Source organism: Dipodomys spectabilis, unplaced genomic scaffold (assembly GCF_019054845.1).
Source record: "Dipodomys spectabilis isolate Male_0828 unplaced genomic scaffold, ASM1905484v1 ptg000002l, whole genome shotgun sequence".
In the NCBI taxonomy this organism is placed as follows: domain Eukaryota; kingdom Metazoa; phylum Chordata; class Mammalia; order Rodentia; family Heteromyidae; genus Dipodomys; species Dipodomys spectabilis.
Window position 1 is genome coordinate 10,623,451 of NW_024870679.1, and position 27,837 is coordinate 10,651,287.

A 27,837-nucleotide genomic window follows, 5' to 3' on the forward strand; every position below is an offset into this window, starting at 1 on the left:
TGGCAAATTATTCTCACTTCAAACAATCTTCTATCTTTGCTTACTTCCTCTGTCAAGGTAGATGTTGACTAGAAATAGAAAACTGCAATGCATTATTACAGAACTCTTAGTACCAGCAATTTTTGTTATGTTATAGTCTAAAATAAGCACTAAGTTTTTGTGGTACTTTTCATTTGGGACTTCTTAATCTGAGCGAGGTTGATGGACAATTTTCCACTCTAATAACATAATTAAAACTAAGGACACTGGAAATAGAACAAACAAAAATAGCAATAAATTACTTCAATGAATTGAAAAAAATCTTTTGACCTTTAAAAAATAAGAGGTTTGGGGTTGGAAGAGAATAATTCACAGCAAACTGTTACCTATCTGCATAAGGTATAAACTCAAGGAAAGAAATCATAAAATCTTTACTGGAAGTACAACTAGAAAATAGCATGTGCCAAAGAAAATCACCCAAAAGAATTTGAAAATGAAGTTACTAGTTAAAATAATGTGAGATTGTTCAGAGAAGTAAGGGAATTTGAGGACCACACCATTGTTATCATATCTACATTTGGCTCACTAGAGCACTTTCAGAAAAGTAAGGAAAGCAAAAACGAACAGCAAAAGGATTAATAAATATGTGCAGAAGAGACAGGCAGAGTGTTTCATGCCTGTAATCCTAGGTACTAGTATAGTAGAGATCAGGAGGATTATAATTCAAGGCCAGCCTGAGCAAAAAGTTCACAAAATGGGGACTGGGAATGTGGCTTAGTGGTAGAGTTCTTGCCTAGCAAGCCTGAAGCCCTGGGTTCGATTCCTCAGTATCACATAAACAGAAAAAACAGAAGTGACATTGTGGCTCAAGTGGTAGAGTGCTAGCCTTGAGCAAAAGAAGCTCAGGGACAAAGCCTAGACCCTGAGTTCAAGGCCCAGGACTGGCCAAAAAAAAAAAAAAAGTTCACAAAACATAATCTCAACCAATAAAAGCTGGGTGTAATGATATGTGATTGTCTATCATCCCAGCTACACAGGAGTATAGATTCAAGCCAGCCAGAGCAGACTAAAAAGGTTGTGCATCAAGGTCATTATGACAAGTTCAAAGAAGTCTCTGTGTATTTGGAAACTCTGTGCTGGGCACTGGTAGCAAAGAGTTATCAATCATGCCCTTGTCTTCTGGGAGCTCAGTATAGCAAGAAAGATAGATGCACATAGATAGACCTAATTCATCTGCAAGGGATATCTGCACATGGAATTATGGAAACACAGGGTGGGATCTAGAAGGCAATCCAGAAGGCTCTGGAGATGCTGCCCAGCAAGCGGCATTGGAGCAAGGTCTGACATTCTATCTCACCCCAGTTAGAATGGTTACCTTCAAGAAAACAAATAATAACCGATGCTGACAAAGATATGGCCAAAAGGGAACTCTAACACATTGTTGGTGGGAATGTAAACTTGTTCAACCACGCTGGAATGTGATGTGGAGGTTCTTCAAAAAACTTAAACATAGAACTACCTTATAACTGAGTAATTTTACTCCTGGAATTTACCCAAAAGATTAAAAACCAGGATGTACACCAAAGCCATCAGCACAACTGTTTTTATCGCAGCACTATTCATGATAGGCAAGGTAGAATAGCCCAGATGCCTCTCAGTGGAGGAACCGATCAAGAAAATGTGGTATATATACACAATTGAATTATATTCATCCATTACAGAGAATGATATTGTACCATTTGTACAGAAATGGAAAGACAGTGGTGGGATCTAAGGATTATGGTTCAAAGCCAGACTGGGCAGGAAGCTCATGAGACTTATCGCCAATTAATCACAGAAAAAGCTGGAAGTGGAACTGTAGTGCAAGTGGTAGAATGCTAGCCTTAAACAACAAGAACTGTGGGACAGCGCCCAGGCACAGAATTCAAGCTCCAGTACTAGCAAAACAAAGAAATGGATAGACTTAGAAAAAATTATGTCTGGGCTGCATATTATATTTTTCTTTCTTTCTTTCTTTCTTTCTTTATTTATTTATTTTGTCAGTCATGGGGCTTGAACTCTGGGCCTGGTCGCTGTCCCTCAGCTCTTCAGCTCAAGGCGAGCGCTCTACCACTTGAGCCACAGCGCCACTTCCTTGGAAACAATTATGTTAAGTGATGTAAGTCAGGCCAGAGAGAAAAGGATGCATGTTTTCGCTTATATGTGGAAGCTAGATTTAGCTTACAAACTCATAAGTAAATACGTTGGATGGTATGCTATTGTATTCAAATGTATTAACTGAAATATGGTAGACTCAAGGGAGATCTCAAATAGGGTATAATCCTTAGGGAAATGAAATCAAAGTTCAGCAAAATAAAATACAGGGAAGTAGGTATTCAAAAGGGGTGGAGTGGGGTCAAGGGAAAGAGGGTAGAAAAATGAAGATAAGACAAGGGGGAAAATGCACTTCGAGGAAGAGGAAGAAGATGAGAGTGAGAGTCAAGAGCACCGGAAGCCTAAACCACGGGTTCTCCTTGACCAAAGGTAGAGAGGCCAATGTCAACACAGGTTGTACCAGGCAACGTAGTTCATACTTATCATCCTAGCTACTCAGGAGGCAGAGGCAGCTCAGACAAAAGTTAGCAAGACCCTGTCTCCAATACAAAATCCAAATAAAAGGGCTGAGGGTGTGATTCAAGTGGTGGAAGAATGCTTGCCAAGCATATACAAGGCCCTCAGTCCAGTCCTCAGTATCACACAGAAACAAAAGAGAGAGACAGATGACGTCAAACCCTGACTTCACTTTGCGACCTTCGGCGAGTCATGAACCTCCCCAGGCCTCCCCTTCCGAGTCTTGACTGATTCATTGAGATTCCTAAAATGATTCTGGCTAGCTTTCCTATAAAAGGGTAGGGTTCAAGTGAGAAAGAGGATGCTCCTACTTCCTATAACACTTCACAAGTATTATATCAGAAACGTCGTGTAGCATGAAATCTTAATCTGACCATTTACAAAGCTCTTCATCAGGTATTTTCTAATTCAGTCCTAACCACCATCCTGTAAGTGCTCTAGAATTCCTATTTCATAGATGAAGACACTGAGATCACACAAGGCTGAAGTAATCCCAAGGTTAGCTTTCATTAAAGTAAATCTTTTTCTCTTCATCAAAAGATTCTAGCCAGTGCTACTGGTTCACACCTGTAATCCTAGCTCTTCAGGAGACTCACATCTGAGGATCACAGTTCAAGGCCAGCCCAGAAGACAAATGTGAGAGACTCTTATCTCCAATTACCAGCAATTAACTTAGGCTACAAAGTATAAAATGCAGTAGCAAAACAGCTTAACTCAATCCATTTATTTTTGTGCAATTGGTATAAATAAAACATTGAGTTAGACCAGTGACTTTACTTTTGTAATAATGATTTCTTTCTCTCTGCTAACTACAGGTTGTATAAGGTCCTACATGGTTCATTTTATAATACCTAGCGCATATCAAAACATGCTAATACAACTAACCAAGAAGCAAAGAAATCTTAGATCTTCACAAGAGAGATATAAACTTCAATTATTTATTAACTATCTTCCTCTTGTTATTGAGTCATTAAAAGTTCATTCTATATAGAAAGGATATTATTTATATCATTGACAGTTGTAAACATCTCAACTTTGTTTTCTAAAGTACTGATGGTAGCTTCTTTCCTAAGTAAATGCATCTTTAGTTTTAAAAATTTACGCATATATTTTTCTAGGCAGGCAAGATATCATAAGTTAATTCTTAGAAGAGTTTAGGTTATATAATTATTTTATAAGGTTGCCCTCATTTCTCAAGCATTCAGCACTTCAAAATCAAGGGCAAATTTTATACATTTGTAAATCTCTAATTTTCCATCTGACTGCCTTTTATATGTAAGTTCGACATAAAACAAATCAAAGGACAATTGCTAAGCAGGTAGTTTATGTCCAACATAGTGGGTAACAGCTGCAGCTTACCTAATAGAAAGGATAATGCCTACTGTTATAATTCTGTGCTTATATTAGAAAAATGTTAGCCGGACACTGGTGGCTCCAACCTATAATCCAGCTACTCAGGACGCTGAGAAAAGAGGCAAAAGCTAGTAGGGCTGAAAATTCTCTGAGACTCTTATCGCCAATTAACCAGGGGGAGAGACTGGAAGTGGAAGTGTGGCTCAAGTGGTAGAGCCTTGAGCCAAAAAGCTAAGTGAGAGGGCAAAGATGTGAGTTCAAGACCCAGTAGCCACACACACACACACACACACACACACACACACAAAAGAAAAGCACTACAGGTTGATGCTGAGGGTCTGACCACATCTTGTCCTATGCCCCATCTCTGTTGGCTTGTCAACCATCACTTGGTGATGAACTCCACAGAGATGGAAATTCAGGATTGATCTTACAGGTTGTATTCCAGAACTCCAGCCATCATGTGTCCCTCATCACCAGCAGATCTGAGGGGTTCGGAAAAATTATCCTGGGAGGGAATTTGATAGACACTCATTAACAACAACCTGAAAGGACCTGGGCTTTCTTCTTCAGATCACAGCTGCAGTGACTTCATCCAGTTCACATTACCGTTCATCCTGAAAAATGAAAGAGGTTAACCCAGCCTTTGTGGTGCCGGCAGGGAGGATCCATTTCAACTCCTCACACAGGTGAACTCCTCGCATAGATTTCCAAAGAGCGAAATGACCTGACTACCCGTAGCTGAGCAATCCCACTGGGCAGATTTCTTGGTTCGAACATCCTAATGCTAAAAGGGAAGCGCCAATGTCATACTCACTTTTAGTTTCTTGTTTAGTTTACAGCAGTATTTGTACACCATTGCCAAGTTCAGAGGTCCAAAATCTGCATAGAAACTGAGACATAAATAAAACATCACATTTAGTACAGGTACAATTTTCAGTATCATTAATGGTCATTTGGAAGTTATTTTTAGTACTAGGGTTTGCACTTGTTAAGGCAGGTATTCTGCCACTTCTGCTTTCAGCCCTTTTTTGCTCTGGTTATTTTTGAGATAGCAATTCACTTTTCATCCATGCCCACTGCGACTATGCTCCTCCTATTTTCACTTGCTACCACAGCTGGAATGACACTTACATGCCACCACACACGGCCTACAGGGAACAGATGTGAAGGGAAACAGAAGCTAAGCCTTTTTCATACCCAGCACATCTAGCTTGTCTCACATGACCTACGTTTATGATCCATCATTACTTTGTCTTTGGTTTTTCAAATGAGCTACTCGGAGTCCATTCCCAGAGGTGCCATTGTTGAAAGCCCTGTTGCAAATTATTCTACATATGAGAATCTCTATGGGAAAACTTTTCAACAACTCAGTAGAAAGATAAACTACATTCCAAGCAGGAGCCATTCATTTCAATACAATTTTTGACCACCTAAGAGGGCTGTGAGAACAGTTCAAGTGACAGAGCATCTGCTCAGCTAGGAACTAAAGCCTTGAGTTCAAACCTCAGTACTGCCAAAAAAAAAAAGATAAAATTATAAATAATATGATCACCTACTCTAAGCAAGACCCTGCAAGTTTACATTAAAAAGTGCTTGTACGTCAAAAAGTGCTTGTAGCTCACTTCTAGCTCCTCAGGAGGCTAAGATCTGAGGATTGTGATTCAAAGTCAGTTCTCAGATCTCAGGCTCCTCAGCCACATCTCACACATGAGCCACCATAGCCTGGCATAATAATCACATTGTAAGCGTATGTGTGTGTGTATATGCACGTGTGCGCACACACATGTGCATGCGTGTCCTGGGCTTGAACTCAGGGTCTGGGCTCTGTCCCTGAGCTTTTCTTTTTCATTTTTGCCAATGCTGGGGCTTGAACTCAGGGCCTGGGCTTGAGCTTCTTTTGCTCAAGGCTAGCGCTCTACCACTTGAGCCATAGCACCACTTCCAGATTTTTCTGTTTATGTGATACTGAGGAATAGAACCTAGGGCTTCATGCATGCTGGGCAAGCACTCTACCACTAAGCTACATTCCCAACCCCTGGCCCTGAGCTTTTGTGTTCAAGACTAGTGCTCTACCACTTGAGCCACAGCTCCACTTCTGGCTTTCTGATGGTGATGTAGAGAGATAGGAATCTCAGAATTGGGCTGGGAAGGTGGCTCAGTGGTAGAGCGCTTGCCTTGCATGCATGAGGCCCTGGGTTCGATTCCTCAGCACCACATAAGCAGAAAAAGCTGGAAGTGGCGCTGTGGCTCAAGTGGTAGAACACTAGCCTTGAGCTGAAGAGCTGATGGACAGCACCCAGGCCCAGAGTTCAGGCCCCACAACCAGCAAAAAAAAAAAAAGAATCTCAGACTTTCCTCCCTGGGCTGGCTTCAAACTGTGATTCTCAGATCTCAGCCTCCTGAGTAGCTATGATTACAGGCATGAGCCACCAGTGCCCAGCTAATAACCACATTTTTTAAATTTTTTTATTGTAAAAATACTGTACAGAGGGGTTACAATTACATGGGCAAGATAATGAGTACATTTCTTATCAAGCATTGTAGCCTCCTCCTTTGTTTCCCCTTCCCATTCCTTCCCATCCTCCTCCCCCATCACCACCAAAGTTGTAAAGTTCATTTTTGACATAACGACTTGTACATCTCATTGTTGCAATGGGTCCACCTGTATCTCTATTTAAACGATTTCTAATAACCACATTTTTAAACAGGTCCTAATCACTCAGTAATAGTAACCTAAGATGAGGAGAATTGGAGGTTTTGTTCAAGCTGTCATCCATAGCCAGCAGTGTCCCAGAGATGAGCAACTGCACATCTTACACACTTCCCAAACACACAACAGTCTGACACAAAATTTGGTCATCACTTGGTCAACCCATATCCCTAGGCTGGTATCTTCAATGGGACTCCACATGCTCCTTTAACCAACAAAGCCACAGAACTAAGACAACCGCTCAAGTCTTCCTAGCTGTCATGTGAGATCTTCCAGCACAGTGTCAGGAATCTAGGACTCCAAGGATGGGCATCTGTGACCCACTCCTGTAACCCCAGCTACTCAGGAGACTGTGGTTGAGGATTGTAGTTTGAAGCCAGCCTGGGCAGGAAAGTCTCTGAGACTCTTATCTCTAATTAACCAGCAAAAAGCCAGAAGTAAGCCGAGCGCTGGTGGCTCACGCCTGTAATCCTAGCTACTCAGGAGGCTGAGATCTGAGGATCACGGTTCAAAGCCAGCCCGGGCAGGAGAGACCGTGAGACTCCTATCTCCAATAAACCACCAGAAAACCGGAAGTGGCGCTGTAGCTCAAGTGGTAGAGCGCTCGCCTTGAGCTGAAGAGCTGAGGGACAGCGCCCAGGCCCAGAGTTCAAGCCCCATGACCGACAAAAAAAAAAAAAAAAAAAGCCAGAAGTGGAAATGTGGCTCAAGCAATAGAATACCAGTATAGAGAAAAATACCTAAGGATAAGCACAAGACCCCAGTACACTCTCTCTCTCTCTCTCTCTCTCTCTCTTTCACTCACACACACACACACACACACACACACACACACAGGTCTAGACTCCAGCGTTCCCTACTAGAAACCCTTTTCACAGGACTCGCCTTACCTGGTAAACTCTGCCCTGTCAGTATGTTGGGTCTGGGTTCAAAAGGAATTAATCTCCTCCTGAATGCCACCTCAGAAAAAGGAGAGAATCTAGCTTGATCCTGGAAATCAATGTCCTTTCTGCACAGCTAGGCAGTGAACCCACAAACCCCCAGATGAGAGAGCAGCCTTGTGCTCCTGGAAGGAACCTCACTGTCACTGTCACTGTCACTGACGCACACTCACATGGTGACAGGAGACAAGCTCCTGATCCCCCCTCTCACGCATGTCCCTGGGTGCACAGCACGAAGGTGCACAATGCAGAGGGTTCACACCCCTTCCACTTCATCCCCGCTAACCTGAGCTTCCCCTGAGGCTTCTGCAAATGCAGGGAGCTGCCGCTCATTGCTTTAACAAACAGACCAGAATTTATCAACGAGCCTTCAAACATCAAGTGTGTCCTTCCACAACTCCTTTCTTTGGACAAAGTGAGTGAGTAAAAGGTTCCTCCAGAAGCCAGGAGGTGGTGGCTCACACCTGTAATCCTAGCTACTCAGGAGCCTGAGATCTGAATATTGTAGTTCAAAGCCAGCTCAGGCAGGAACGCCTCTGAGATCTCCAATCAACCACCAAGAAACTGGAAATAGAGCTTCAAAGTGAGCCTAGGCTCAAAATGGTAGAACGCCTGGAGCAAAAGAGCTCAGGGACAGCGTCCAGGCCCTGAGTTTAAGTCCCATGGCAAAAAAAAAAAAAAAAAAGAAAGAAAAAGAAGGGGCTGGGAAGGTGGCTCAGCGGTAGAGTGCTTGCCTTGCAAGCATGAGGCCCTGGGTTCAATTCCTCAGCACCACATAAACAGAAAAAGCAGGAACTGGCGCTGTGGCTCCAGTGGTAGAGTGCTAGCCTTGAGCTGAAGAGCTGAGGGACAGCGCCCAGGCCCAGAGTTCAGGCCCCATGACCGACAAAAAAAAAAAAAAGAAAGAAAAGAAAAAAAAGACATTTTCAGCAATATCCTGATAAGATTAAAATTCCCTCCCACAGAAACATTGCAACCTGGCAGAAGCACAAAGCAGGGTAAGTACAGGAACAGTTTGTGCACGACTTTGGGGGAAAACAGAGCTATGACTGGCCCATACAGATAGATAGATAGATAGATAGATAGATAGAAGATAGATAGATAGATAGATAGATAGATAGATAGATAGATAGATAGATAGATAGATAGATAGATAGATAGGGAACCTCTCGTTTCAGATAGCAGTTGAGCCAGACAATAGTCTTACACCTTTAATCTTAGCTGTTCGGGAAAGTGAGATCTGAAGATCACAGTTCAAAGGCAGCCTAGGCAGAAAAATCATAAGACTCTTATCTCCAATTAACTACCAAAAGGTTGGAAGTGGAGCTGTGGCTCTAGTGGTAGAGCTCCAGCCTTGAGCAAAAAGCTAAGGGACAGCACCTAAGCCCTGAGTTCAAGCCCCAATACAGGTACAAAAAAATTGCTCATTGACAGCTGGCGCATAGATAACTGTGCAAATAAGCAAAAGACTGGGGTGCAAGGAGAAAAGCTATGTTACTTTATGGCTTTGGGTACAAAGCAAGAAGAAATCGACAAAAGGGACAGGGGAAGAGGCGGGAAGGACTATGCAGGCCAAGTTGTGTGCGTGGCAAGCAGGGCCAGCTTCCAGTCCTGCTCCAGTATTTCGTCATAACTGGCTTGCTCCAGATGGAGCCATGCTCTAGATCCACAATCCAGAAAAGTCTCACCCCAACTATTCACCACCCCAACTTGGTTTGTTTTTTTTTTTCCCCTTATAATTCTGAGAGTAGTACCCAAGTCAAATCACTTTAAGCCTTTGACTTTGGTAGTATTGCCAGCAGTGAGCTGGAGGGTATCGTGGAAGACGCCCAATGCCCAATGTCCAAAGCCAGCACTACTGAAAAAGGCTGGCAGCAGCTTCCTAGGACAGAACGATGCCTTCTTCTGTCCCTCACACTTCATATTCCAGATCACTTCTGCAGCTTATAACCCAGTATTTGACTTCCAAGATTCATGCAAATGACACAGTCTTTCCATACTCCCTGATACCTTCTAAAGTATTAAGAAATGTATATAAACCAGGCACCAGTGGCTCAAGCCTGTAATCCCAACTACTTAGGAGGCTAAGATCTGAGGATCAAAGTTCAAAGCCTGCCTGAGGGGCTGGGAATGTGGCTTACTGATATTGTAGTAGTGTGGTTGCCTAGCATGCATGAAGCTCTGAGCTTGATTCCTCAGTACCACATAAACAGAAAAGGCCAGAAGTGGCTCTGTGGCTCCAGTGGTAGAGTGCTAGCCTTGAGCAACAGAAGCTTGGGGACAGCGCCCAGGCCCTCAGTTCAAGACCCAGGACTGGCAAAAAAAAAAAAAAAAAAAAGCCAGCCTGAGCAGGAAAATCATCATGAGTCTCTTATCTCCAAATAATCACCAAAACTAAAACAAAAAACAGCTGGAAGTGGAGCTGTGCCTCAAGTGGTAGAACACTAGCCTTGAGCAAAAGAACTCATGGACAGTGCCCAGGCCCTGAGTTCAAGCCCCAGTACTAATACCAAAAAAAAAAGTATACAGTAAGAAAACAGTTATACAAGCCGGGCGCTGGTGACTCCGGCCTCTAACCTTAGGTATTCAGGAGGCTGAGATCTGAGGATCTCAGTTCAAAGCCAGCCCAGGCAGGAAAATCCGTGAGACACTTATCTCCAATAAACCACCCGAAAACCAGAAGTGGCTCTGTGGCTTAAGTGGTAGAGCGCTAGCCTTGAGCTGAAGAGCTGAGGGACAGCGCCCAGGCCCAGAGTTCAAGCCCCACAACTGACAAAAAAAAAAAAAAAAAAAAATCAGTTATACAAAGATCCCAATGAAGAATCTCACCAATCTGCAATATGAGTAAATTTGTATGAGTAAATCAAAAACACAGTTGGATTGTTTCAAAAGAAGCCAAAAAAGCTTGCTACAAAACCCCAAGCATGACCTTTAGCTATTTTTATAAGATAGTCTCAGAATCACTCAGTCCAACCTTATTTCATAACTAATCTTAATAAAACATGATATTTGGAGCCAGGTGCTGGTAGCTCATACCTGTAATCCTAGCTACTCAGGAGGCTGAGATCACAGGATAACAGTTCAAGACCAGCCCAAGCAAGAAAGTCTGAGAGACTCTTATCTCCAATTAATCACCAAAAAGCCAGAAGTGGGACTGTGGATCAAGTGGCAGAATGCCAGCCTTGAGCAAAAAAAAGCTTGCTCATGGACAGAGCCCAGGCCCTGAACTCAAGCCCCAGGACCAGAAAAACCAATTTTTAAAACATTATATTTGGTTCTTTTGCCAATAGTACAATTAGATTCATGTGAAGATCACAGAGTGGGAGCAGATATTGGTAGCCAACAAATTGACAGCCATGTCAAATACAGCTGGCAGCATCAACATAGTACTCTACTCAGTGCCAGGCATGGTCATACACTTCTATAATCCCACCAATCGAGAGGCTGAGATAGGAAGATCACGAGTTGCAGATCATCCTGAGATACCTAACAAGTTTGAGATCAACCTGGGCTACATAAAATGACCCTGTCTCAAAAAAATAAAATAATTAAAAACTAAATGAATAATTAAAACTACCAAAAGATGACAGGGACAATCTGGTTTGAGCGGACCCATATTTAGTCCTTGGGAGCTCTAAAGCTACAGCTGAATTACAGTGAACCTGCTTAGTTAATGCATTTATAACAAGAGTCAGTCAAGAGTATTATGGCAGGGAGGTAGAGGGGTAGGAGGGGGGAAGTAAGACTTGATCAGCAAATTCTTTAAGAAGATACAGATTCATTTTAGAAAGGTCTAAGGCTTTAAAATGCCAAGCTGCAATTTTTCCATGCTGGAGCTATAGCTCAGCGGTAGAGCTCCTGCAAACGTGTAAAGTCCCAAGTTCAATCCCTACCTAGTACTGCAGAAAGAGAGAGAAGAGCACGATAGAATTTTTCAGCTCTCTGCAGCAGTATCCTTATTGAAATAACAACCTTTCCAGAAAAAAAACGTAAATAAATTGTTCACTGGAGAGTATCAAAGAAACTAAACTCAAATTAAACCACTATTTCCAATTCTTCCTTCCACACTCCCTAACCTTCAACTTGACTTTCTTGAACATCATCTCCAAGCTTTTGCTCCAAGACTTTGCTCCAAGACTACTACTTCTTTTCCCTCTTCCTCCTCTTCCTCTTCTTCCTCTTCCTCTCCTCCTCCTCCTCTTCCTCCTCTTCTTTATTGTGCCAGTACTGGGGCTTGAACTTAGGACCTTGTGCTCTTGCTTGGCCTTTTTGCTCATGGTTGACACTTTACCCATTGGGCCACAGCTCCACTTCTGGCTGTTTTGCTAGTTAATTGGAGGTAAGAATCTCACTGACTTTCTTCCTTCTTGGGCTGGCTTCAAAACACAATGCTCATTGGGGCTGGGAAGGTGGCTCAGTGGTAGAGCACTTGCCTTGCATGCCTGAGGCCCTGGGTTTGATTCCTCAGCACCACACAAGCAAAAAGAAAAAAGCCAGAAGTGGCGCTGTGGCTCAAGTGGTAGAGTGCTAGCCTTGAGCTGAAGAGCTGAGGGACAGCGCCCAGGCCCAGAGTTCAGGCCCCACAACCGGACCCAAAAAAAAAAAAAACACAATGCTCAGATCTCAGCCTCCTGAGCAGCTACGATTATTGGCATGAGCTACAGGTGCCTGGCTGCACTTTACCTGTTTATCACTAAACCTTTAGTACACTCAGATCTGTACACCCAAATCCATCCCCTCTGTTAGCTTCCTATCCAGCAATTTTCAACCACTTGAAAGTTTCAAGTTAAGTTGCCTGGTCCTTTAAAAATATGTAGAGACATTTTTTTTTCTTTTTTAAGGCACAAGGTTGTTTTGAGCTGTGGCTAAGAAAAAGTCGTTTACTTTGGGCTTGGGAATGTGTTTATGAACTTATAATGAGAACATCTACATCTAATGTCTTAGGAATCTACTTCAAACAAAATAACCAGGCCGCCCTGCAGTGACCTGGCCAAAAAAACACACATGGGCACAGTTGGCTCCCCACTGGGCATTCTCAGAGCCCACAAGGGCCACTCCTGTGCTTCCTGATGAAGACAAACCCTGTGAGAAAACTCCAGCATAGCAATTCAGTTTTGTGCTTCCACCAGACTTTGCTCAAGCAAACGGAAAAAAATAACTGAGTTACAATTTATTATCATGAAGATTAGAGAACGAATGCCTAGATACACAAGTATTTAAATAAATCATATTTACCTAGAACACAGAATCTGATTCTAGTGGGTGACAGAATTAGGTCACAGGGAACATAGGGATGGAAGGAGGGCAGGAGGTTTTGAGCCCCAACACCAAAAGAAAAAAGGAGCCAAGCACCAAAGACTCATGCTTGTAATACTACTCAATACTACTGAGGATCACAGTTCAAAGCCAGCCAGTGCAAGAAAGTCCCTGAGATTCTTATCTTCAATAGATGACTAAATAAGACAGAAGAAGCAGATCTGTGGCTCAAGTGATAAGAGTGCTAGCCTTGAGCAAAATAAAAGCTTGGGGGACAGTGCCTAGGCCTTGAGTTCAAGCCTCAAGACCAGGACCAAAAAAAAAAAGCTAAGTATTTTCCTAGGCCTTCTAACACTGCTCTCTCTCTCCCCTCTTCCCTGCCCCTCCCTTCTCTTAGTGTTGAGGTCAGGTCTCACATTTACTAGACAGGTGCTCTACAACCACAGCCATGTCTCCAGCTGCTTTTTACTAAAATTTGTGCAGAAATCAGTCTTTAAACGCACACATACACACATACACACACACTCATCATGGACATGGTAGTACTGTCCTAGAATTCCACACTCAGGAGGCTGACTCAGGAGGAACTGGATCTCCAGTCAAGGCCAGCCTAGGCTACACAGTGAGCCAGTCTGGAAAAAAAAAAAAAGGTGGGGGGGAGTGGCTACAATGGTTCAGCCTGTAATCCTAGCTACTCAGGAAGCTGATATCTAAGGATCAAGGTTCAAAGTTAGCCTGAGCAGAAAAGTCCTTGAGGCTCTGTCTCCCAAATAATCAGCAAAATGCTAAACTAGAGGTGTGGCACAAGAGGTAGAATACCCATTGAGAATAAGCACAAAGCCCTGAGTTCAAATCTCAGTCTAGCAAGATAGCAATACTAATGTGTATGAAGCCTTCTAATCAAAATAATAGTAGTGCCTGCAGCAATGACTATTATTATTATTACTATTCCAGTGGTGGAAACTTTCCTGAGTTCAACCACAAGTCAAATACTGCCCGTATCACAGCAACTCAAAATGAGAATTGACAAGTACATGGTGAGCTGAAGGCTCTACAACATTTCACGTGTGTGTGTGTGTGTGTGTGTGTGTGTGTGTGTGTGTGTGTGTGTGTGTTGCTTAGGTAATACCCAACTTCCCACTAAGCTACCTGACTTGCTCCATGTTGAACTTTCAATAAAAACTTAAAAGCCACAAAGAGAATCTTCTCACCTACATCTAAATACTCCTAATATTTCCAGGAAAAGGAAGTGTTTCTGTAATGCCACTCAAAGATGCCCTGTGCTCAAAATTTGCAACAGATGAGATAAATTTATTGTTAACTATTCTACAATTTAGCTAAAAATTTCTGGATGCATTGCTATCAGGCTGCTTGAATAAAATTTAAGTCAAAATTGATTCACTTAAATCTTTCTTAATATAATTTTATTGTTTTTATTAAAGTGTTATACAGAGGGATTACCATTTCATAAGTCAGGTAATGAGCATATTTCTTTTTGGGCAATGTCACCTCCTCCTTTGCTGTCCCCCAGTTTCATTGAAATCTGTTGTTCAGCTAATTAGTTCTCAGTGGAAGCTGCTTGTTTTTTTTTGGTTTGGTTTGATTCACTTAAGACAGGTTCTCATTATATAACCCAGGCTGGCCTTAAACTAATCTTCCTGCCTCAGCCTCCCCAGTGCAGGGATTACAGAAGAGCCCTGTAACAACAGGCTAACTAAGAAAGCTCATTTGTAACATGTTAGAAGTACTTGGTGAGGAGGTGGGTGCCAGTGGCTCACCAAGCAATCCTAGCTACTCAGGAGGCTGAGATCTGAGGATCATGGTTCAAAGCCAGCATAGGTAGCATAGTCTGGGAAACTCTTATCTTCAATTAATCACTGAAAAAGCCAAATGCAGAGTTGTTTAGGGACAGCACCCAGGCCTCCTTGAAGCCCCAAGACCAGAGTGTGTACACACACACACACACACACACACACACACACACAAGTGAAATTTCTTGGTGTCATTTTAGAAATTGCTGAAAACCCAATCCCCAGAGAATCCTATGACAAGCTCTGTCTCACAGTTTCAAAACTTTTTCCAAGGAGAGGCCAAGAAGAGAAAGTGGCTGAGAGCAAAGTACCTATACCTTATGCTTCCCAGCAAACTGCCTTTCCACACTGTCTCCAGCCCACCCTAACAACCAGGATCATCCAATGCAAGGCATACAAAGGCTGCAACAACTAATATTCTTGATGCTGCTATCTCTTGAGCCAAGTAACACACACCAAGCCATTAAAAGCCTGTAAACTTAGGGTGCCACACACCTATAATCCTAGCTACTCAGGAAGCTGAGATCTGAGGATCTCAATTCAAAATGAGTCTGGGCAGGAAAATCCATGAGACTCCAATAAACTGCCAAAAAGCCAGAAACGGTACTGTGGCTCCAAGTAGTAGAGCACTAGCCTTCAAGCTCTCCAGAACTGGCACATGCATGTACACACACACACACACACACACACACACACACACACACAGAGTCAACCTGTATTTGGATTTTATTGGTTCCAATAAAGAATTAGCCTTTCAGGAAACTTGGTGGGGGGGGGGGGGGGGGGATGGGGAAGCTTGGTAATTTTATTATTAAGGTGTTATACAGAGGCGTTACTATTTCATAAGTCAGGTAATGAGTACATTTCTTTTTCTTTTTTTTTTTTTTTTGGACAATGTCACCCCTTCCTTTACTTTCCCCCAGCTTCCTCCTCCCATCCCTGCCCACAAGTTACATAGGTCATTTTCCACATATTGTATACTGAACAGCATGATTGCCTTTGTTCACCCTGCCTCCCTTCCCCCCTCCCTTTCTATGCCTCTCCCTTCTCCCACCCCGCCAAGGGGGGGGAAAAAAAGCAAAAGCAAACACCACTAACAACAACAGTTTTTTTTTAAAGAACAACAACAAAAAAATGTTTCCATTTCCTGGAATACCTTTCAATAACTAGTATTTTAAATATTCAAAGAAGTTTCACCTCTAGTGAGTTCTTGGAGCGTAATCAAATACAGATCATTCTTTGAACATCTCTTTGTTTTTTTCAATGGGGCTATTACAGTGCCACAAAACGAGTTACCTATATACTCTTGGTTTAATGCCCAACCTGTAAAACCACAACCCAAGGACAGACTGTGATTTCTTATCATCCACGTTTCCTGACAATTGCTCAGGCCTTTATAGTAATGAGATAAGCTGTGTTTGAAAACTCAGGCAGAGAACTCACTCAAATCACCTCACTTCACCTCACAAGGCCATTTGGTCCTATTTTTTTCTGCTGGCTTCTCAGAAGGTAGCCATTTCAATCAAGGAGTATGATCAGCCTTTTCTAACTAAATAAACATCTGAGCAAAACACAGCTGGGTCCAGAATAAATGTAGCCTTGTATTTAACAGGCCACTTCATAGTTTCTAAGGTGATCATTTAGCCAGAAAGGCGGCATTGTATTGGCACACTCAGCAAGGAATTAAAGAATCACGGGGTAGCTGAGACCTGATGCAATCATGAATAGAAACACACTCCTTTCCTTATGGGGTCCTTTTTCCACACAAGACATCCTCCACAGACAGAAGCCAGATTACCACAGCATCCTTCTAGAACCTCCAGTCTCTCTCAGGCTCCCCTTCCAAGAAAGAGAACCAAACATGACTTCTACTACCTCTGTCTTCTCCCCTCTTCCCCAGAACTCTAGTGGTAGTTTTTGTTTTATTGTCACCTATATCTGCCTTGGTCTGCCTTCTTCCTTCACTCCCCTCATCCCTGCCCTACTTCCTTGGGAAAGTCCTAAACTTTTGTGATATTCAGTAGTAATGCAAATATCCCTCAAAGTCCTTAAATTCAATCTGACTGAACTGAGATGCTCCAATTTCCCCCTGAACTTCCTGTTTTCAGTTTGTTTCTCAGTTTGAGGCAGGCTCCATGGTGCTGGGCTGTCCTAGGAAGGGCTTTGAATTTCCCTGAGCATTCAGCCAATCGACCAGCTGATACCTTCTCGATGTCACGGCCATCACCCTAATCCAGGCACTTTTTCTTCCCCTAGAGCACCCCAGAACTTTTTCCAAATGGGTAATTTCCTCTCATCATATGTAACTCTATCCCATTAATTGTGTGTGTGTGTGTGTGTGTGTGTGTGTGTGTGTGTGTGTGTGTGTGTGTGTTGATGGTGTGGCTTGAACTCAGGGCCTGGGAGCTGTCCTTGAGCTCTCCCATTTGAGCCACACTAACTTTTTGCTGTAACTGGAGATAAAACTTTCCTGCCTGGTCTGGCTTTAAATGGTGATCTTCAGGTCTCAGCCTCCTGCTGGGATTACAGGTATGCCCAGCTATGGTGTTAATTTTTGAGGGAGGGTATTTATCCTCTGGAATCACATGGCTTGGTTTCACATGGCAGCTCTGCACCTTATTTCTGTGACCCTGGACAAGTTACCCACGATCATCATTGCGCAGGAAGGAGGCAATAGCGCTAACTTCAGAGAATTGCTTGTGAATGGCATAGTGGCCGGGCTTGGAGAACAGCATCTGGCACACACTGAAATGGGCAGAGAGCACTTGCCAGGATTTGCAATTAGTGCAAATCCGGTCACGCCACACCTGCCCCACAACTCTCACGAGATCACTGCAAGGAAACCCCAGGCTCCATGTCCTGGCATTCACTCTGTCCCCAGCCAACCTCTCCGGTTCATATTCCACCTCTGCCCCCGTGTGACCTGTTTAGGCACGGTGGAGACAAACTGTTCCCTGAACATACAACCCGAGCCTTTCTGCTCTCATTCCCATCCCTGCTTGACGAAATCCAGTCCCTCCTCTAAGCCAACCTTAGCTCTTCCCCGAGCCTTTTCTGAGTCCCTACAGCCTATGTGACCTCTTGTCAGCACGGGTCAGGTCCCCTAAGGCATTCCTCTTTCCTGTACCTCCCACTGCAGTCCTGTTATAGTCCCTATTGCCTCACACCATCTTCATTTATTTCTCCATACCACCTAGCACAGTAAAATAATGCCGGAGAAACAAAATTAGGGGGTAGAGTAGGAGCAGAAGCCCAGGCACCACTGCGGTATAGTAGGGCAAGTTCAAATCAGAGAAGTACGAGCTCTGTTTAGTCTCAGTCTCGTCATTTCAAAAGACATCCAGACTCACAAAAGCAACTAGATGACCTCTCAAGCAAGTTTTTCCCTTCCAGACACCAGAAATATGGTGGGATAAATGCAGAGGTATATAGTTGATGAGTATGTGAGCATATGCCTATAGTCCCAACATTTGGGAGATGGAGGCAGATGGTCGAAGAGTTTCAAGGACAGCCGAGGTTGCATAGTGAGTCACAGGCCAGTCTGATCTCTCTACATTTAAAACTAAAATAAAATAAATTGTAGCTGGCCCTATCCTAATAAAAACATTAAAATCACACTGTGGAGCCCTTTGCTGGTGACTCATACCCATATAATCATAACTATTCAGGAGGCTGAGATCTGAGGATCATTGTTTGAAGCCAGCCAGGCAGGCAAGTCTATGAGATGTTCATCTCCAATTAACCACCAAAAAGCCAGAAGTAGAGCTTTGACTGAAGCGGTAGAGCACTACCCTTGGCCATAAAAGCTCAGAGACAACACCCAGGCCAGGCCATGATTCAAGCCCCAGAACTAGCATACATGCACACGTATGTGTGTGCATGCACACACGCACACACACACACACACACACACACACACACACACACACACACATAAATCACACAGTAGAGCCATGACTCAAATGGTAGCATACTGACCTTGAGCATAAAAGCCAAGCCAAGAGCAAGGCACCAGTGTCTCATGCCTGTAATCCTAGTTACTCAGGAGGCTGAGATCTGAGGATCATGTTTCAAAACCAGCCTGGGCAGAAAAGTCTGTAAGACTCATATCTACAATAAACTACTCAGAAAAAGCCAGAAGTGGTGCTGTGGCTCAAGTAATAGAGCACTAGCCTTAAGCAAAAATGTGACATGAGAATTGGAGGCCCTAAATTCAAGCCCTGATACTAGCACAAAAACAAAAAATAAAAATGTAAGCACATAAAAAAAAATTCCTCACAGATCAACATTAGAATCAAAAAGTCACACTTGTGATCCTAGCTTCTCAGGAGGCTGAGGTCTGAGGATTGCAGTTCACAGTCAGCCCAGAAAAGATTCTATCTTGAATTAACCAGCAACAAAAAAAAAAAAGAGCCGGGCTCAAGTGGTAGAATACCAGCAGTGAGCAAGCAAGGTAATCAAGTGTGATACCCTGAGCTCCAGCCCCAGTACCAACATAAAACAAAACAACAACAAAACACAATTGTACATGTATTTAGTTAGCTAAATATAATTTTCTGTTAGATCTAGCAATCCCAAGAGAAGTGATTCAGATCTCATTAAGCAGAGCTTGTTCAGTGACATATTAGTAACCCCTAGCACCTTAACCACTGCAGAATATGGAAGGAAGGAAGGGAGGGAGGAAGGGAGGGAGGGAGGTGGGAGGGAGGGGGGAGGGAGGGGGGAGGGAGGGGAGGGGAGGGAGGGAGGGAGGAAAGGTAAGTTCAAGAAGATATACTCCCGACAACAAAGTGACCACTCAATAAACACTGCTGGCTAGCAATGACATCACCCAGGTACTGGGGTCAGGGAAGCGGCTGGCACAATCCTGTCTAGAAGCAGAACTGTAAGCTGACACCAGGGATTTCGACTTTAGCTCAGCAACTCTGGGCATTCAGAAGCTGCAGCAAAAGATTCTTTCTTTCCCTTTCTCAGCCATTCAAGAAGCACCCAGCTCCCAGCACCACATAGAGCAACAGCCCGAAGACATCAGTTTCCGATGAAGTGACAATTCAAGATTGTCTTCCCTCAAATAAAAGAGAGCACAGTGCTCACTTTTCCAAAGGCCTGGTAGTACCCACAAATCCTTAGGTAGAACAGCCAACAGCCCTAAGTGGACAAGTCCTAGGAAGCTTATTATGGTTCATTTAACTATGCACGTTCAACTGCACATCCAGTTAAAAGAACAAGAAGTTAAAATTAAACATCTAAATTAGAGCGTAGAAGGCTCCTTTAAAATACCAGCTCTTTTAATAAAAGATGACTGAGTTAACTTCCTTAGTCCTTACTATCTTGCTTTTAGTGACTGGAGATTTATCCATAATTTTTCAATAATTTTATTGTTATAATTTAGGTGTTTAACAGAGGGGCTACTATTTCTTAGGCCAGACAATGAGTACATTTTTTTTGATAATGTCATCCCTTCCTTTACTTTCCCCCAGTTTCTCCCTCCTTTCCCTGCCCACAAGTGACATAGGTCATACCAATTAATTTTTTACTATTAAAATATCCTTTGAGGCAGGAGGAGTTGGGGAGATGGGGATGGAAGGGATGGTAGGGGAAAAACAAAGGAGAAGGTAACAATGCTCCATAGGAAATGTACTCATTACCTTACTCATGCAACTGTAACCCCTCTGTATGGTATCTTTACAATAGTACATATATATTATAAAAAAAAATCTTTCACATTATTAAAATACTTTTTCCTTGGGGCACCTGTCTGTCACAGAAGTTCCAACAGATGTCAAGTAACTAAACAAAGTAAATAAATACTGACAAAATACTCATGGGGGAGGGGGAGGTAGTACCATAAAGTTTGGGGCACTTAAATAATAATTCAGTCATACAGACAAACATCATCCTCATACACTGGATTTGAAGAGAGCTCTCTGCATCTCATGTCCTGCAGCTTTCTGGAAAAAAAATAATAATACTGCACCAATAAAAAAAAAAGTCCTGAGCTATGACAGAGAAGCCTTGAACTTGAACACCTGTAATCTACATACTGCCGTGTACTCTGTGTGCTCCATAAATACGGGTGACTGATTCAATGGCCAATTAGAGAGCAACAGGCAATGACAGAGTGTGTGTGTGTGTGTGTGTGTGTGTGTGTGTGTGTGTGTGTGTGGGCCCGCGCGCGCGCGTGTGTGTGGCTGCCCGGTGGCAGTCTAGGGGGTGTGAGGTGTCCACACTCCTCAAGCACCTAAACTTTAAAAAAAAATGGTAATGTTCCCTGGGATTACAGCAGAGCAGTAGATTAAAACGACATAATGGGACAGAACAGTGTTCTCACATCAAAGAACCAGCGAGAGAGAGAGAGAGAGAGAGAGAGAGAGAGAGAGAGAGAGAGAGAGAGACTTACTTTTCATAGACCAGCTCCTCATCGATGGAGAAATAATGGGTATTTGCTGTGCTTTTTGGTCTATTCCTTAAAGTAGCAAAATATAATCGATCTGAAAGACAAATTTTAAAAAAAGACAAGTAGAAAAAAAAACATGAGTAGGGACATGCGAGGAAGGCTGGTAATAACACCCAGGAGAACACATTGTAACAACTGCTACTCTTAATTTAAAGACCCCGTAAACACGTTGCAGTCTTGTAGAAACCTGATCTCTCCAACTACCCCCACCCCCAGTCCCCAAATCTACAGAGAACCCCCCCCTCCAACCCTCCTCCCTGGCAGGAGAAAGAGAGCCAGACCGAGAGGCCGGGTGGGGGGCTCAAGGTCCTTGTCCCCCATGCTTCGGGGGGACCCAGGGTCCTGATCTCCCATGCTTCGGGGTAACCCCCCTCCAAACTGGGAGATGGAAAGTTTACTTCCGAACTGAGATGCGTGCGGAAGGAGAAGAGAGAGGCGAGAGAGCCTCTCCCGGGACGGCTGCGAGGACTTCAAGAAGAGGAAGGGAGGAAGAGGAGCAGGAGGAGAGGCCGGAGAGGAAGGGGGGTGTGGTAGGGGGTGTCCCGAACACCAAAGCTAGCCATAGTAGGGCGGGAGGGGAGAGGGTGAACCCGAGCAGGATTCCCCCCCCACCGACACACACACACACACACACACCCCGACCCCTGGGGTTAAGTTCCCCGCGCCCCCCGGCAGCAGCCGGCCAGGTCCCAATAATTGAGAAGCTGCAGAAAAGAACGAGGGACGCAAGAAAGAGAAGCCGGAAGCCCGGGGGTCCTCGGGGAGGGGAGCGGGGCGCAGGGGGGGGGGAGGGACAAAGGGATCCGTGAGGAATTGGGGTTCGGGGAGGGGGAGGGGGCGCGGAGAGGCGGCCGCACGCCGGGGAGGTGGCCCCTCACCTTTCATGAACTCGCAAGCCCCGAGGAGCTCCCCCGTCTCCGCTGCCATCTTAAGCGACATCCGCACGGAGCCGGGCTGGGTGGCGGCCGGCTGAGGTCACCCGCCCCGGGGGGCTTGGCCGCTGGCCCCGGGGGGTGGGGGGCTTGGCCGCTGGCCCCGGAGCCCCGGGAGCTGGCGGCGATCCCGAACGCGGAGCCCTCGTGGAGGCGGCGGCGGCGGCGGCGGCGGGCTCAGCGCGCCCCGCGCCCCGGGGACATTCCGCGGGGACCCGAGCCCGCTCCGCTCCTGCGCGCGCCCGGCCGGGGACCCCGCGGCGGCTCCCCGGGAACGCACACCCGCTCTCACGGCCCCGCAAAGTCCTTCCCCGGCTCCCAGGGCGACCATGGAGGACCAGGAGGAGGAGGACGACGACGGGGCTAGCCGCGATCGCGCCCGTGGCTACTACTCGCGCGGCGGTGCCCGAGGGCTGGCAGCCGCGGCCCGGGCGCCTCCTTCTTCGCCACCTCCTTTCAGCCCCGGCTCCTCCTCTTCTTCCTCCTCCCCCTCGGGTCCGCCCCCAGGCCCGCCTCCCCGCCCCCCCTCGGTCCCCTCCACTTTCAAGGCTCCGAGGCCATCCCTTAAAGGGACAGCCCCGCTCCTTTCTCTTGGCCTGCCCTGGGGTCCCCCCCCTCACACTCACACCCCGCCGTAACCAGGCGCCCCGCGGGTCACTAGGAGCCCGTTGCTAAGGCTTTGTTGTCGTGCACCAATCGCAATGCAGGAAAAGGGCGGGGGGGGGAAGGGGCGGGGCCTCCGGGACAAACTTATGAATGAAACAAACGGCAACGGGCCCCGGGGGGCCAAGTCGCTGGGCCTCCCCCACCCTCAGCCCCCGCCTTGTGACCCCGAGACTCAAGAATCTGCACGGACAGCCCCTCCCCTCCCTGACACCCCTACCGCCCCACCCTCCATCTCTGCCTTTTCTGCACCCCCGCTAAATCTCCTTCCACTCCGGAGTTTTACTTCTCTGCCTTACACATCCTCTTTTCTGTCTCTCCCGGGTTCTAAACTCTTGCACACACGCGCGCGCGCGCACACACATACACACACCACTGGGGATGGAGGGCAAACTCTGATTCCCATACCCCACCTTACTTAGAGCCGGGTCTGGACCTTTATACTATATATATTTTTAAAAGAAACGTTACCCCCCTGGTTCAGAAGGAGACGAGCTGATTAGTTTTTTTCCTTCTCTCTACAAACTAAAACCTCTGGTATAACTTGCACTTTGTTCTCACGACGGGGGGTGAGGGCTGGGGGCGGGGGGGGGGGGGGGCATCCCATCCGGGTCAATGTGAGTGCCAATTCGTAAATGTCCAACTCTTTCCTATTTCTCTGATCTTGAAGAAGGGCGACAGGAGACATTGAGGCCAGCCTGGGGTAGGTTGGGGTTGGAGGGGGAGAGACGCGAGAGAGCCCCTTGAACACAAAACCATTTTCTTTCTAACATGTCTCCGCTTCCCCTCCAGGAACCCCTGCTCTTGTGTATGTGGGGGGGGGGGGGTTTCTGTAGAGCGTGAACAACTTGACTGCTGGAGATCCTGGGGAGGTGCGTAATTAGTGAGCAGTCCCTAACAGACGAAAATGGCGCTACAGACACCCCCCTCCCCCCCACCCCCCACCCCTGCCCCCACCCCCTCACCCCCCCCACCCCCCCCACCCCCCCCACCCCCCCCCCACCCCCCGCGCGCCCAGTTATTCCGAGAGCATGCGCCCTGGGTGATTTCTCCAGGAGTTCCTGACTTTTTCTACACCGGGCGCTCAGGAATGAAGAGTTCAGGGCCCTTCTCCAGGATCCCCAGCATTCAAAGTTGTTCAAACTTATACGGAAAGTCCCACACAAGTTGCATGCTGAAACCCGGGGAGTCCCTCAACTCATCAGCCATAGGCCACTGGCCTGCTTTGCTAGACCCAGAGAAGGCTAAAGAGGCACAAAAAGTCGAAGAACTGTTTTGAGACAACGCGTTCAGAGTACCTCATTAACTAACCCAACATGCTCATGTAAGATTAAAACCAGACCTAACTCCAGAACAGTATCAATTTAAAACTGTGGGCACACTAGAGAGCACCTCCTAATTAATGTCCCAAAGGAAGTTTTCTAAGTTGCAAAAACGTTGGGAAATAGTTGTGATGAATATCGAACTCTGTTGAGGTCCATTCTGTGTTTTAAGGACCACGAACCAAAGCCATGGAGTCAAAGTGAAGTGAAATTTTATATTATGTTTATTCTCCCTAATCTTGCTGCCAACAATTATGTTGGCCCATTGGAATCATTTCAGTGAAGAAGAAAAAAAAAAAAAACCTAATTGAAGCCAAGTGTCTGTGGCTCACACCTGTAATCCTTACACTTAGAAGGCTGAGAAATGGAGATCAGTGGGAAGCCAACCTGGACAGACAAATTCATGAGACTTGTATCCCCAGTTAACCACCAAAAAGGCAGAAGTGGAGCTGTGGCTCAACTGGCTTGAGCCAAAAAAAAAAAAAAAAGATAAGGGACAAGCACCCAGGCCCTGAGTTCAAGTCCTAGTACTGGAACAAAAATAAAAAGAAATGACAGCAATCTATTTTTAAAGTCTCTAATTGAAGATTCTCATAGGATCTGAACTCACGTCTCTAAGAAATTTTATTGAGTTCTCATTCAGTACATAAATGTTTTTAAGCTTGTACTCATGACAAGAGCTCCAAAGCACTTTGAGAAGCCAGATGTAACTGAATGCCTTTTTGTTATTTTCTTTTTTTTTTCTTTTTGTTATTTTCTAACCTGAATGTACAAAAGCATTTAATTCTTCGTAGTTTGGGTGACCTAACAAATTGAAATCCTTGAAGTAAAAACGAAAAATGTTTTTCCTTAGCAAATTTATGAATATGACATGATAAAATTCTTAAGAGGAACACGACTCTATAATATTTTCCCAGTAATGATTGAATTCCTCCTTGAGCTAGTCCTTTTTTGTGCTGGCTACTCTCAGGAAGGGGTCTGGCGCTTCTACCCCTCTACTGGTGTGTACAGCCAGCAGTCAAGAGGGAGTCTCCCAAACTTTTCATGCCATTAATGACCTTGAGCCACAATCTCCCAATCTCAGTCCCCCAAGGAGCTAGGATTAAAGTCATGAGCCACCATGCTCAGCAAAGTAATGTTCTTCTAAATGTTACATTAAAGGAACATAAATGTCAATATAATAGAATCTCTCTAAATCCCACCCTTTATTCATCTAAACAGTATAAAGCTAAATACCATGAGTTCAAACCCCAGTCCAACCAAACAAAACTCTAAATACCATTTAAAAAAAATAAAACTTCAAAACATGTGAAGCAGATAGTGAACAGACAGTACACTTGCCAAAGTTCTAATGAGATCATAAAACACATTCTTCTCTCAAATAATGTGAGGTCAAGGTTCCTAGTGGTTGCAGTTTCATAATAAAGGTATGCTTTTACAGCTTGTGGAAAGTGATAGTAGAAGGAATTTCTCTCCAACCACCCAACTCAATATAAATGTAGGAACGGACATTTACTTTAAGCAACAATAAAGGAAGATATATCACACATACAGGAAACACCAAGAGATTTAAGATGACCCTTCACATGTCACATCCATGGATTTAGAAGAGAAATATAGCCAGGCGCCAGTAGCTCATACCTGTTAATCCTGGCTGCTCAGGAGGCTAAGATCTGATGATCAAGGTTCAAAGCCAGCCCAGGCAGGAAAGTCCATGAGACTCATCTCCAATTAACCACCAGAAAATCAGAACTGGCATTGTGGCTTAAAGTGGTAGAACACTAAACTTGAGTGGAAAAAACTTAGGGAAAGTACCCAGGCCCTGAGTTCAAGCCTCATAACCAACAACAACAACAACAACAAAAGGAAATGTCTTAACTTTGAAACAACATTTAAATTTAACAGTTTTGAAACTGGTATAGATGTCTGCATCCTGTGTTTGGTTTTTGGTTTTTTGGATTTGGGGGTTTTTTTTGTGTGTTAGTCTTGAATCTTGAACTCAGGCCTGGGCACTGTCCCTGAGGTTTTGGCCCAAGGTTAGTGCTCTACCACTTGAGCTACAGCTTCACTTCTAGAGTTTTTGGTAATTTATTGGAGAAAAGAGTCTCACAGATGTGCCTGCTTGGGACTAGCTTCAAATGAGGATCCTCAGATCTCAGCCTCTTGAGTAGCTAGGATTACAGGTGTGAGCCACCAGCATCCAGCTTCTATGACTTTTTTTTGGGGGGGGGGGGGGTGCGGCCGTGGGGCCTGAACTCTGGGCCTGGGCGCTGTCCCTCAGCTCTTCAGCTCAAGGCTAGCACTCTACCACTTGAGCCACAGCGCCACTTCCGGCTTTTTTCTTTTTGCTTATGTGGTGCTGAGGAATTGAACCCAGGGCCTCAGGCTTGCAAGGCAAGCGCTGTACCACTGAGCCAACTTCCCAGCCCCGCTTCTATGACTTTTTAAAGGATAACATCACTAGGAACTAAATAAGCATGTTCTACTTGTTCTAACGATAGGTTCTAAGGAGAAATGATCATCTTAAAAGAATAGAATATACAAACCAGACTTAGCTGTCTGGCTTTCAACTCTCTTCCGTTCTTTTTATTCCCTTGCCCTCTTCCAACAAGAGAAGATGTTTCTTTTTATCTTGCAGATAAAAGATTAAAAAATGTAGTTCTTTTAACAGGTTTTCCTTGCTTTTGCTCTCCTCTGAATCTTTCATTGGTGACTTTTTTCCTAATCTCAGAACCAGTCATACCAGGTCCCCACTGCCCTGCATTCCATTCTGGCACATACTTTACAAGAAGTAGATAAAGTAGTGAGGAAATTGCACTGGAAAGTCAGGAGACTTTAAGCCATATAATGTAAGAAAGGGTTGAAGAACAAGGGAATTTTGGGGGGGGTGGTTCCTGGGCGCTGTCCCTCAGCTCTTCAGTTCAAGGCTAGCACTCTACCACTTGAGCCACAGCGCCACTTCCGGCTTTTTTCTTTTTGCTTATGTGGTCCTGAGGAATCGAACCCAGGGCCTCATGCATGCAAGGCAAGCGCTTTACCACTGAGCCACCTTCCCAGTCCCAGACAAGGGAATTTTAATTTGGAGAAGAAGGTATCTAAAGAGTTGCTTTGTCATTTTAAAGAGCTATCATGTGTAAGAGAGGCTAGAGATTCCTTAATACAGCTTTAAGGGGAAGGATTAGAGCCAGAGGATGTAGATACAATTCTCTTCCAGTAGGTTAATTCAATTATGTAAGTGTACAATTATGAGATACACAGGATGGACAGTCATTGATGGCTCATGCCTGTAATCCTAGCTACTCAGGAGGCTAAGATCTGAGGATCACAGTTTGAAGCAAGACAGGGCAAGAAAGTCTGTGAGACTCTTATCTCAATTAACCGTCAAAACGCCAGAAGTGAAGCTGTGAGTCAAGTGGTGGAGCACTGGCCTTCAGCAAAAAAAAAAAATAAATACTTAGGGACAGTGCCCTGGCCCTAAATTCAAGCCCCTGGAGGTCTCTGTCTCTGTGTCCTCTCTCACACACATACACACACACACACACACACTATAAAACAAAAATAAAAAAATTATTGAACTCGCAGAAAAAGTCAGATAATGTGATGTTAGGAAAACAAACCCTCAAATATGTATTTTAATGTTTTTGTTTCTTTCATGCATGTGTTTCTAACGCATTTATAAGATTATTTCTTTGTTGCTTTGTATGTCCCTCCCCCACAGTGTATCCCCCGCTTTCACTATATTTGATGTCAGTATAACATGTGGAGGAGACGGGGACAAACAAGTCGTTTAAGGATTCAGG

At 44.7% G+C, this 27,837-nt stretch overlaps 1 protein-coding gene across 2 annotated transcripts in view; it reads right to left on the reverse strand.

Moving 5' to 3' along the window:
• Cdc14a (cell division cycle 14A) overlaps nucleotides 1-22,153 on the reverse strand; it is a 150,131-nt gene extending 127,978 nt beyond the window's left edge. For both annotated transcript variants that reach the window (XM_042681590.1, XM_042681580.1), the window contains exons 1-3: nucleotides 21,999-22,153; nucleotides 21,064-21,154; nucleotides 4,760-4,835 (exon numbers count right to left, since the gene is read on the reverse strand). In XM_042681590.1, the coding sequence (XP_042537524.1) occupies nucleotides 4,760-4,835; nucleotides 21,064-21,154; nucleotides 21,999-22,059 (228 nt within the window). In that variant the 5' untranslated portion in view covers nucleotides 22,060-22,153. The remainder of the gene's footprint in view (nucleotides 1-4,759; nucleotides 4,836-21,063; nucleotides 21,155-21,998) is intronic.
• Between the last annotated feature and the right edge of the window lie 5,684 nt (nucleotides 22,154-27,837).